Raw genomic sequence first — 12,522 nt, forward strand, 5'->3', positions numbered from 1 at the left:
CTAAAGTTGGAATTTAGGCAACAAAATATGTACATTTTTATTTCAACAAAATGGCTTCTCGATTTAAAAGAATACTACAAAATGGCCTGTGAACCATACTGCTGAACATACTGCTGATTCGCAGAATTAACTTGCAGTTCAAAGATAAGAGGACAATAGAATTTTCATAAGATGAATACTGACACATTATTTGACCATTTGAACTAACCTTGAACTAATACATGGCATGACAATTTATGTAAATTAGATATCCTTCTTAAAGAAAATATCATTGGATTAACTTGCTGTAAATCGTGTCACCTTATTATATGTGATTGGTCTTTCTCGTAATTAAGACTATTATTTCTTAAAAACCATATAAATAATGTGCAATTTTCAAATGTAATTGCGCAACTTCATCACGGAACACAGAAGCTTCAATCTCTGTGTTGCTGGATAGAATTGCGTTAAGATACCTTAATTCAATAAACTAATGAACCTTGCTTTTCGAATACACCGCATTTGTCGATTCCTTTGACCGATCTCGAACCAAGAGGCCCCTCTTGAGGAGACGCAGATCTTCATTTTGGTGCCCTGGCACGTTTCGGCTCGGACAGATTGTGAACAGCAGTGTACGAGTTAAATGTCCTACACTATTGAGTGTTGAGGAATCCGGCCTGCCAGACGTGATTGTTTTTCGAACGTTTGGTTTTCCTGTCAGTCAAGTGGTGTCTAACGTGACCAGTCCAGCCCGAAAGGATCGGTCTTAGCAATGGATGAGTCTGGGGGACTTGTTAAATGTTTAAAAAGGGGGGAGAGATTAATTGAAGTTGAGGGTGCTTTGGTACTTACGGACAGTGGTCTTCGAAAATTGCTGAACTCTGAGGGGAGGGTTGAAATCTGAATTCCCAAGCTTTGTTAATTTTTGGTTTTTTTAAAAAAATTCTTTCTCCCGAGCTTCGTTGCTTTCAGAAATAAAACAAAATCAATCTCCAGAGATTGGTTATTTTCTGGTGTTATCTTTTTAATAGAAAAAATTCGATCGCTTAAAATTCATTTATTTTCGGTTCGGGTTGTGTTCACTTTGTTAGTTTTCGGTTTCAAAAAACTCCGATTGCCTAAACTTCGTTTATTTTCGGGTTCGTTTCATTTGAACTTCGTTATTTTTCGGGTTGTAGCTTCGTTTATTTTGGGGTCGCGACATTTAAACGTCGTTACTTTTCGGTTTAAAGAAACTCCGATTACCTTCGTTTATTTTCGGGTTCGCGTCGTTAAACTTCATTACTTTTCGGGTTTTAAAAAAACTCCGATTGCCTTGATTTAGAGATGCCGCTGTTGGACTGGGGTGTACAAAGTTAAAAATCACACAACGCCAGGTTGTAGTCCAACAGGTTTAATTGGAAGCACACTAGCTTTCGGAGCGACGCTCCTTCATCAGGTGATAGTGGAGGGCTCGATTGTAACACAGAATTTATAGCAAAAATTTGCAGTGTGATGTAACTGAAATTATACATTGAAAAATTGATTGTCTGTTAAGCCTTTCATCTGTCAGAATACAGTGATAGTTTCACTTCTTTCATGTGTAAATCACAAAACCCTTTTTTTAGAAGTTGCATTCTCGGGTTAGCTGTTAACAGTGGTGATATCTAGACAATATTTTGAAGGAGTTAGCCCCCTGTGTTCTCTGTCTATGACCTGATGTTTAGATTGATTCTAATCTAAAAAGTGATGTAACAGAGTTTTACATAAATTCATGCAGTTTTTGAGCTCAGAGTTCTACATGAATGTATGCAGTTTTTGAGCAAAGTGCAATGTACTCTGCAAGTACAGATTCACCACACAAAATATATGTGTGCATGTGGGTCTTTGTCTGTGTGTGTGTGTGTGTCTGTCTGGGTTGGGAGTTGTGAGTGTGAGAATGTGTGTGTATGTGTGTGTGTGCGTGTCGTGAGTGCAGAGTGTCTTAAGTCTGTGAGGAGGTGCATGTGAGAGTGTGGGAGTGTGTGTGTCTATATGGGTGTGTGTGGGCATCTGTGTGCGCGTCTGTGTGTACCTGTGTCCGTGTGTGTTTGTGTAGGAATATATGTGTGTGTGTGTGTAGTGCAATGGTGATCACCTGTAATGTGACATGAACCCAATGTCCCGGTTGAAGCCCTCCCTATGGGTACCGAACTTAGCAATCAGCCTCTGCTCGGCCACTTTCCTCTGCTGCCTTTCCCGAAGTCCACCTTGGAGGATGGTCACCCGAAGGTCCGAGGCTGAATGTCCTGGACCACTGAAGTGTTCCCCAACTGGGAGGGAACCCTCCTGTCTGTTGATTGTTGTGCGGTGCCCATTCATCCGTTGTCGTAGCCTTTGCTCAGTTTCCCCAATGTACCATGCCTCCGGGCATCCTTGACTGCAACGTATAAGATAGACAACATTTGCTGAGTCACATGAGTACCTGCCATGCACAAGGTGGGAGGTGTTCCAACGCATAATAGTGGTATTTATGTCCACAATCTGACACGTCTTGCAGCGTCCACCGTGACAGGGTTGCATGGAGTTGTCCTGAGAGCCGGGCAGTTTGCTACGAATAATGATCTGTTTGAGGTTTAGCAGTTGTTTAAAGGCAAGTAGTGGAGGTGTGGGGAAGATCTTGGTGAGGTGCTCATCCTCATTGATAATGTGTTGCAGGTCACGAAGAACATGGCGTAATTTTTCAGCCCCTGGGAAGTACAGAACAACGAAGGGTACCCTGTCAGTTGCAGCATGTGTCTGTCTCCTGAGGAGGTCATTACAGTTCCTTGCTGTGCCACAGACTCTACTACCCTGGGGAAAAGACTTTAAGTACTCACCCTATCCATGCCCAGGGTAAATATTCTCAGCCTATTCAGCCTCTCCATGTAGCTGAAACCCTCAAAATCTGGCAACAGCCTTGTCAATCTTTCGAAGTATCACACATATTTCCTACAGCAGGGAGACCAGAACTGAACACAGTATTCCACAACTTATCCTCCCAACTCCTGTACTCTCTGCTCTGACCAATAAAGGCCAGCATACCAAACGCCTTCTTCACTATCCTGCCTACCTGCAACTCCAATTTCAAGGAACTATGAACCTGCAGTCCAAGGTCTCTTTGCTCTACAACACTCGCCTTAACTGTCAGTCCTGGCTGGATTCACTTCTCCTTATCAACAGCTCAAGGCCAGGAGCCGGAACATTTGAGGTCCTTTTCATGTATGGAGTTGTTTTTCTTATTCCTTGACTGTTGATATGGTAGTTTACTGGCCTTGTAAGTCTGCTGTTAGGTCGGTTTAACTTCACATTTTTTTTCTGCCTGTCTGCAAAGTCAGGCCCTTACTTCTTTGTTTCCCTGTGCTTTTATAGATTTCACAATAAATGTTAATTTTCCATTACACCAGCTGGGTACCTTTTAAATGCTGTAATTGTACCAGCCGCCACCACTTCCTCTGGCAACTCATTCCTTACAAGCACCATCCTCTGAAGATAGGAGTTGCCCCTTAGGTTCATTTTAAATCTCACCCTCACCCTGAAACTATGACCCATCCAGGAAAAAGATCTTGTCTATTTACCCTATCCATGTCCCTCCTGATTTTATAAAAGTTTGTAGGGTCACCTCTCAGCCTCTGGCGCTCGAGAGAAAACGGCCCCAGCCTGTTCAGCTCAAACCCTGACAACATCCCTGTCAATCTTTTCCGAACACTTTCAAGTTTCACAACATCCTTCCTCTAGCAGAGAGACCAGAACTGCATACAATATTCCAAAAGTGGCCTAACCAATGTCTGGTGCAGCTACAACATAAATTCAACTCCTATAATCAGAGGATTGGGAAAGTTTTCAAAACCCACAAAAGACAACTGGGAAAGAACGGAGGGGCAAACCGAACTTTTGCGGGTCAGCATGGCCATCAGGGCGGGGGGATGGGAATGAGGGAAGGAAGCTGAATGTGCTGGAGCCAAGGCGCAGGAAGAACAGAGGATGCAAAACCGGCGTGAAGCTGCAATGAGGAATATTGCATGTGATGTACTTGCACCTGTGGCAGTTACTTGTGGGAATCAGCTGCATTTTAAAAATAAAAACAGAAAACCTAGCTACCCCTGACACAAAACTACGTGGAAGCCATTTTGTCACGAAGCAATGTTTGCAGTAAAATGTAGCCTGTTAACATAATGCTGTCTGAGCCCTGGCTAAGGAATTCTGTTTTGATAGCCTGACCTTGCAGCTGCAGGCTGTCTCTGCTCCTCGGGCCATTAGACTGTGCTGCTTCATAGAATCATGGATTGGTTCTCTCTGTCCCTTATCGGTAATTCGAGCCTAGCTGAACCTGCAGCATAAGATAACATTCAGATTTGTAGACATTAAGAAACGTAGGTCTGGACAACGTATGTGAAACCTACGACTGCCCCTCAGTTGCGTAATTAATGGAGATTGTGCTTGTGATTTACCATAAAACTTGTAACATTCTGTATTACATTAGAATACGTTTGACTCCCCATGGCAATGAATAAAGCTAGTTAATTGCTCAAGGTCTCCTCTCCTGACTGCTTTAAACGATTTGACACACGCGTTACTTTGCCCCAACAGTACTAATACATCGAAGGGAGAGAGAATTCCTCAAGTAGGGCACTCTCAGAATCTGGGACAGCCCTATTTCTGGTTTACTTCCTAATGAACAAACATTAAGCATTTATTTATTTCTGATTTTGTTTCATTTTTCTTGTTTGATTCCCTGCTGTGACTACACTCTGTGTCTGGATGGGTGACAGGCTGAGATTGTAGGTTTGCTTTCGATTGACTGAATGTTTACGTGTTCTGGAAGCTGTAAAAGAGGCGTGAAAGCTTCTGCAGAAGTCCAGCAAAGCTGAGGACAGACCGACATCTTACTCTGTGGGAACAGCGAGTTCAGAGGACAGAGAAATCAGGCCCTGAAACCCGAGCTGACACCAGACTACCGTGTGCTCAGTGCTTTGATGAGCAGTGCCAACCCTCTGCCTTTACCTCGCTTCCCATCTGACTCCCCCCTCAATATTCAGCATCCAATCCTTGCCATCTTGAAGCCAAGTCTCTGTAAGGAGTCTCAGACCATAATTATTCACTTCCAATGTGTGCATTTAATTCATTCACTTTTGTTACAATACGGCACACATTCAGACACACCATGTATCGTTTCAGTTTTTGTGACATTAGTATCCAGTTTCGATTGTTGGTCCATTGGTGACGCTGTTGCTTGGTGACGGTGAGGCTCCCCGGCCCCGCCCATCCCCCGTGCAGACGTCACGCGGGGGCGAAGGCGGTTGGGAGGAGAAGTCGCTCGAGCGAGGAAGCGGCAGGAGGGCGGCCGTTAGGAAAATGGCGCCGTGCGGCCCGGGGCAGACACCTGTCACTAACCTTGTACTTGTGCTTTTTACCGTCACTGATTTTTTCACCCTTGCGGACTAATCTAATTTATAGATTAAGGTGTAGGTTGTGGTGGATTGGCCTTACTAAATTACCCATAGTTCCCCGGGATGGGCAGGTTATGGTGGATAATTTAGCATGACCAATCCATAGTGCCCTGGGATGTGCAGTTTAGGGTGGATGACCATGGGAAATACAGGGTAAAAACAAGGACTGCAGATGCTGGAAACCAGATTCTTGATTAGAGTGGTGCTGGAAAAGCAGAGCAGTGCAGGCAGCATCCAAGGAGCAGGAAAATGGACGTTTCAGGCAAATGCCCTTCATCAGGAATAGAGGCAGAGTGCCTGCAGGGTGGAGAGACAATTGAGAGGAGGGTGGGGGGTGGGGAGAAAGTAGCATAGAGTACAAGGTGAATGGGGGTGGGGATGGAGGGGATAGGTCAGGGAGGATGTGGGGGGAAGGTAGCAAAGAGTATGATGGGTGAATGGGGGTGGGGATGAAGGTGATAGGTCAGAGAGAAGGGTGGAGTGCATAGGTGGAAAGGAAGATAGGCAGGTAGGACAAGTCATGGAGACAGTGCTGAGCTGGAAGTTTGGAGCTGGGGTGAGGTGGGGGAAGGGGAAATACAGAGTGAGGGGATGGATATGGGTGGGACACTCTTCAGAGGGCCAGTGTGGAATAGATAGGCTGAATGGCCTGTTTCCACATTGTTGGGATTCTATTGACTCTCCCCAAAAAGGAGCATTTTATCGGCATCTATCTTATCAAGCCCTTTTCAGAATTCTATTGGTTTCAATAAGATCACCTCCAGTTCATAGAGGTATACAGCACAGAAACAGACCCTTCGGTCCAACGTGTCCATGCCGACCAGGATTCCCAAACTAAACCAGTCCCACTTGCCTGCATTTGGCCCATATTCCTCTAAACGTTTCTATTCATGTACCCATCTGAATGTTGTAACTGTAATGTTGTAAATGTTGTAATGTCGTTTAAATGTTGTAACTGTACCTGCATCTCCCACTTCCTCAGCAAGTTCATTCCACACACAAACCACCCTCTGTCAAAACAGTGCCCCTCCGGTTCCTTTTAAATCTCTCTCCTCTCACCTTGAAAGAATATGCCCCCTAGTTTTGAGCTCCCCTGCACGAAGGGAGAGCCCTTTGCTATTCACCAAACTTCACTCCTCATGATTTTATAAATCTCGATGAGGTCACCCCTCAACCTCCTTGTGCTCAGTGAAAGATGTCCCGCCCTCTCCTTATAACTCAAACCTTTCAGTCCTGGCAACGTCCTAGTAAATCTTTACCGAACCCTCTCTAATAGTCTTCTTCGTATTACAGGGCCACCCGAACTGTACCCAGTACTCTAAACCACCCTGTCTACCAGTGATACAACTTTCAAAGAACTACGTACCTAAACCCCACCTCCCCATATCTCGGGTTTGGAGAGATACGGGCCGGGTGCTGGCAGGTGGGACTAGATTGGGTTGGGATATCTGGTCGGCGTGGATAGGTTGGACCGAAGGGTCTGTTTCCATGCTGTATATCTCTATGACTCTATGTCTCTCTCTTTTAAAACATGACCCATGGTCCTACAATTAACTGTACACATCCTGCCCTTTCTTGTTTTAGTAAAACGTAAAGCACACATACTCCCACACTCTCACAGACTTATACTCCAACACACTTTCACTTTACTAAGCATGCACACACTCTTACACGCACACTCACGCACAAACTCACATGCACACAATCACAGCAATCTAGGTTTGTTCAATATATCCTATCAGTTGCATGACACGGTGATCTTTTGCTATAAAATGTAATGTCTTTGATCCTGCTTCACAGCTATCCAATGAAGGAGCAGCACTCCAAAAGCTGGTGCTTTCAAATAAACCTGGTGTTGTGTGAGTTTTTAAATTTTATCCACCCCAGTCCAAAACTGGCACCTCCACATCGAGTGAACACAGCCCAAACGTCCCAGTGCTGCCAGGAAGCTTTACAATGCTGATGAAATGACGCAATACCTGCACTCCTGAAAAATTTACAATTTCTAACGATACTAGCTACTCATTCACTGCTCGATCTGAAACACAACATTGGAAACTCAGTAAGTTCAGGTAACCTTTATTGCAATCCAGCTTTGTTACAGCTTCAAATCCCCCCAGCAAAAAAGGCAGAGAAAATGTAGCTACTTTTCAAACAGCTCAAGACCGAAGTACGCACACATCCCACCACAACTACACTTTCCTTACTATTGGTCACCACCAAGTTGTCCCTTTGTAATTGGATCCTTGGTACAGCCTTAACCTGTGGGAAGTATTGCCTCACTCAGTAATTTCAACCCGTATCCTGTATTCCAAGTAAGTTGGATGGGCAGTGTCGAGTCAACCACACTGCTGTGGGTCTGGAGTCACATGTAGGCCAGCCTGGGTAAAGAATGCAGCTGGAACAACTGAGTGAATCCTTTCCTACAACAGCAGTTTCCTCCCCTAAAAAGGATGTGAGTGAATCAGATGGGGGTTTTCTCCACCCACCCCCACCCCAGCAAAAAATGGTTTCATCGTTAGATTCTGAACTCCAGTTTCTGACCAAATTCCAATTCCGCCATCTGCCGCGGTCGGATTCAAACCCAGCAGCCCCGAAACTGGTTTGACAGTCCAGTCGATAATGTCACTCGGCCGTCGCCGCTTCAGTACGTCCACAGTTGGGAGGAGCAGGTGAACGGCCTCTCCTTGGTGTGGAGACACTGGTGGGTCAGCAGCTTAAATCGAGCAGGTGAACCCCGTCCTGCACTCGGGGCCCCTGAAGGGCCTCTTCCCCCTAGTGGAGCCGCGAGTGCCTCTGCAGGTGGCTCACCTGACTGAACCCCTCCCCACACTCTGAGCAGCTGAAAGGCCTCTCCCCTGTGTGGATCCGCCGGTGGGTCAGCAGGGTGGAGGCCTGGGTAAAGGTCTTCCCGCACTCGGGGCAGCTGAAGGGCCTCTCCCCCGTGTGGATCCTCCGGTGCCTCAGCAGGGCAGAGGCCTGGGTAAAGGCCTTCCTGCACTGGGGGCAGCTGAACGGCCTCTCCCCCGTGTGGACCCGCCGGTGCGTCAGTAGGTTAGAGGAATTGCTGAAGGCCTTCCCGCACTCGGAGCAGCTGAAGGGCCTCTCCCCCGTGTGGACCCGCTGGTGGGTCAGCAGGTTGGAGGAATTACTGAAGGCCTTCTTGCACTCGGGGCAGCTGAAGGGCCTCTCCCCGGTGTGGACTCGCCGGTGGGTCAGCAGGGCTGAGGAATCACGAAAAGCCTTCCCGCAGTCGGGGCAGTTGAAGGGCCTCTCCCCCGTGTGGATCCGCCGGTGGGTCAGCAGGGCTGAGGAATCACGAAAAGCCTTCCCGCACAGAGGGCAGATGAAGGGCCTCTCCCCCGTGTGAATCCGCCGGTGTATCTGAAGGTTGGAGGAATTGCTGAAGGCCTTCCCGCAGTCGGGGCAGTTGAAGGGCCTCTCCCCCGTGTGGATCCGCCGGTGGGTCAGCAGGGCTGAGGAATCACGAAAAGCCTTCCCGCACAGAGGGCAGATGAAGGGCCTCTCCCCCGTGTGAATCCGCCGGTGTATCTGAAGGTTGGAGGAATTGCTGAAGGCCTTCCCGCAGTCGGGGCAGTTGAAGGGCCTCTCCCCCGTGTGGATCCGCCGGTGGGTCAGCAGGGCTGAGGAATCACGAAAAGCCTTCCCGCACAGAGGGCAGATGAAGGGCCTCTCCCCCGTGTGAATCCGCCGGTGTATCTGAAGGTTGGAGGAATTGCTGAAGGCCTTCCTGCAGTCGGGGCAGTTGAAGGGCCTCTCCCCTGTGTGGATCCGCCGGTGGGTCAGCAGGGCGGAGGAATCACGAAAAGCCTTCCCACAATCGGGGCAGATGAAGGGCCTCTCACCCGTGTGGACTCGCTGGTGGGTCAGCAGGTTGGAGGAATCGCTGAAGCCTTTCCCGCAGACATAGCAGAAGAACGGCTTCTCCCGGGTGTGGCTGCGCCGATGAGTCTCCAGGACAGACGGGACATGGAAACCTTTTCCACAGTCGCCACACTTCCACGGTTTCTCTACGAGGCAGGATTCCTCGGGTTTCTCCATGGCCAACGCTTCAGCCACACACAAACGCGTGTGGAGCCCCTCCCCACCGTGAATTTCTTTTTCCAGGCCGTATAACTGCTTCAGGCTCCACACTCAGTGAACTGCAACAGTAGGGTCTCTCATCCAGTCCCACTGATGCTGAAAACGTACTCAAACCGGAACCAAAAAGCTTTGCTCCTTCTCACAGAATCATAGTTGGAAAATTGTTGTCGTCCCGATGGAGTCAGTGACTGTCAGACATTGATGTCAAAGTGAGGATTGCAGACAATGGAGAGCCCTTCATCTGTTGATTTTGAAACTTCTGTCTTCAGATCGTCCAATACTCTGTTAAAAAGAGATTACAAAAGTCATCATTGTCAGTGCAGGGTAGAAATTCAGAACAAGGAATTCTACTTTCTGTGGAATATTCTTTTGTTATTCCACAAAATTGAAAGCACCATCCCACTCTCTCTCTCCCCGTCTGTTCTCACTCCGCTCTAACTAATTCCCCTGAAGATGCTGATTCAGGATCTTACAGGGGCAGAAAAGCAAAAATGTCAAGACTAACGTCAAGATAAATCCACCTGAAAGTGAATATCTTTCACAACACTGGGATACTGCTGAGAGCGAGCAGGTCTGCCCCTCAGGTCCCTATTAAATCATTCCCCTCTCAGCTCAAATTTAGATTTAGATTAGATTACAGTGTGGAAACAGGCCCTTCGGCCCAACAAGTCCACACCGACCTGCCGAAGCGAAACCCACCCATACCCCTACATTTACCCCTTACCTAACACTACAGGCAATTTAGCATGGCCAATTCACCTGACCTGCACATCTTTGGACTGTGGGAGGAAACCGGAGCACCCGGAGGAAACCCACGCAGACACGGGGAGAACGTGCAAACTCCACACAGTCAGTCGCCTGAGGCGGGAATTGAACCCGGGTCTCTGTCGCTGTGAGGCAGCAGTGCTAACCACTGTGCCACCATGCCGCCCACAAATATATGCCCTCTAGTTCTGGACTCCCAAACCCAGGGGAAAAGACCTTGGATATTCACCCAATCCATGCCCCTTATGAACATCCATCAGAAAATAGACAATAGGTACAGGAGTAGGCCATTCTGCCCTTCGAGCCAGCACCATCATGGCTGATCATCCGCAATCAGTATCCTGTTCCTGCCTTATCCCCATAACCTTGGATTCCACTATCCTTAAGAGCTCTATCCAACTCTTTCTTGAAAGTATCCAGAGACTTGGCCTCCACAGCCTTCTGGGGCAGAGCATTCCATACACCCACCACTCTCTGGGTGAAGAAGTTTCTCTTCAACTCCGTTCTAAGTGGCCTACCCCTTGTTTTTAAACTGTGTCCTCTGGTTCAGGACTCACCCATCAGTGGAAACATGCTTCCTGCCTTCAGAGTGTCCAATCCTTTAATAATCTTGTACATCTCAATCAGATCCCCTCTCAGCCTTCCAAACTCAAGCGTACGCAAGCCCAGTCGCTCCAATCTTTCAGCGTAAGATAGTCCCGCCATTCTGGGAATTGACCTCGTGAACCTATGCTGCATTCCCTCAATAGCCAGAATGTCTTTCCTCAAATTTGGAGACCAAAACTGCGCACAATATTCCAGGTGCAGTCTCACCAGGGCCCTGTACAGCTGCAGAAGGACCTCTTTGTTTCTATACTCAATTCCTCTTGTTATGAGGGCCAGCATGCTATTAGCTTACTTCACTGCCTGCTGTACCTGCATGCTTACTTTCATTGACTGATTGTTTTAAAAAATTCTCAAGGTCAGGTTCGTAGGAGAGTAGTCTGACACAGAACAAACGACCAAGAGGCGAGTCTGCTAGAATATGGGCATTTTATTCCCCGCAGCGTCGCCAGAACGGGTCTGGCTTATACTCACTCTACATGTTACCAAAACTGGGAGCCGTCAGTTCTCGTAGAGCGGTTGCCAACAACCCACGCTCGGCGGTTAAACGTAACCCCGGAGCAGACTCACCGAACTGGAGACTTTTCCGGCTGATATACTCTTTTCCAGATATAAACATTCATGTGAACAGCAGAAAAACACATTCCATTCTGGTTACATACAGATAATAACAGCAGAGCAAGGCGAAAAAACACATTCCATTCTGGTTACATACAGATAAGAAGATTCACACGGGACTAAGCAACACCTCCATTCCGGTTAGATTCACACATGTATTGGGACATAATTTTTAACCGTTTCACCACATTCCACTGCTTGGAATTTTACACCACACTGATGTACAAGTACACCTAGATCTCCTTTACCTAACTTGACTCCATTTAGGTAGTAATCTGCCTTCCTGTACTTGCCACCACAGTGGATAACTACACATTTATCCACATTAAACACCATCTGCCATACATCCGTCCACCCACCTAGCCTATCCAGGTCACCCTGTATTCTCCTAACATCCTCCTCATATTTCACCCTGCCACCCAGCTTTGTGTCATCAGCAAATTTGCTAATATTACTTTTAATACCTTCATCTATATCATTAATGTACATTGTAAAAAGCTGCAGTCCCAGCACTGATCCCTGCGGCATACCACTGGTCACTGCCTGCCATTATTCTTACTTTCATTATCACTATTCTTTGTTTCCTGTCAGCCAACCAATTTTCAATCCATGTCAGTATTTTGCCCTTAATACCATGTGCCCTAATTTTGCTCACTAACCTCCTATGTGGGACTTTGTCAAAGACTTTCTGAAAGTCCAGGTATACTACATCCACTGGATCTCCCTTGTCCGTCTTCAGAGTTACATCCTCAAAAAATTCCAGAAGATTAGTCAAGCATGATTTCTCCTTCATAAATCCACACCAACCCTGACCTATCCTGTTACTGCTATCCAGATGTGTTGTAATTTCATCCTTTATAATTGACTTCAGCATTTTTCCCACCACTGAGGTCAGACTAACTGGTCTATAATTCTGTTTTCTCTCTCCCTCCCTTCTTAAAAAGTGGGACAACATTAGCCACCCTGCAATCTGCAGGAACTGATCCTGAATTTATAGAACATTGGA

The 12,522-nt window shown here is 47.0% G+C and overlaps 1 protein-coding gene across 1 annotated transcript in view; it reads right to left on the bottom strand.

Annotated features, from left to right (window-relative positions):
• LOC148143568 (uncharacterized) overlaps window positions 1-12,522 on the bottom strand; it is a 262,855-nt gene that overhangs the window by 128,872 nt on the left and 121,461 nt on the right. Inside the window, exon 4 of the mRNA XM_087975240.1 lies at window positions 8,248-9,368. Coding sequence (XP_087831366.1) covers window positions 8,248-9,368 — 1,121 coding nt within the window. The remainder of the gene's footprint in view (window positions 1-8,247; window positions 9,369-12,522) is intronic.

The sequence above is a fragment of the Chiloscyllium plagiosum genome, unplaced genomic scaffold (assembly GCF_037043375.1).
Source record: "Chiloscyllium plagiosum isolate Xiang-an unplaced genomic scaffold, Cpla_swu_hap1 HiC_scaffold_27, whole genome shotgun sequence".
NCBI lineage: Eukaryota > Metazoa > Chordata > Chondrichthyes > Orectolobiformes > Hemiscylliidae > Chiloscyllium > Chiloscyllium plagiosum.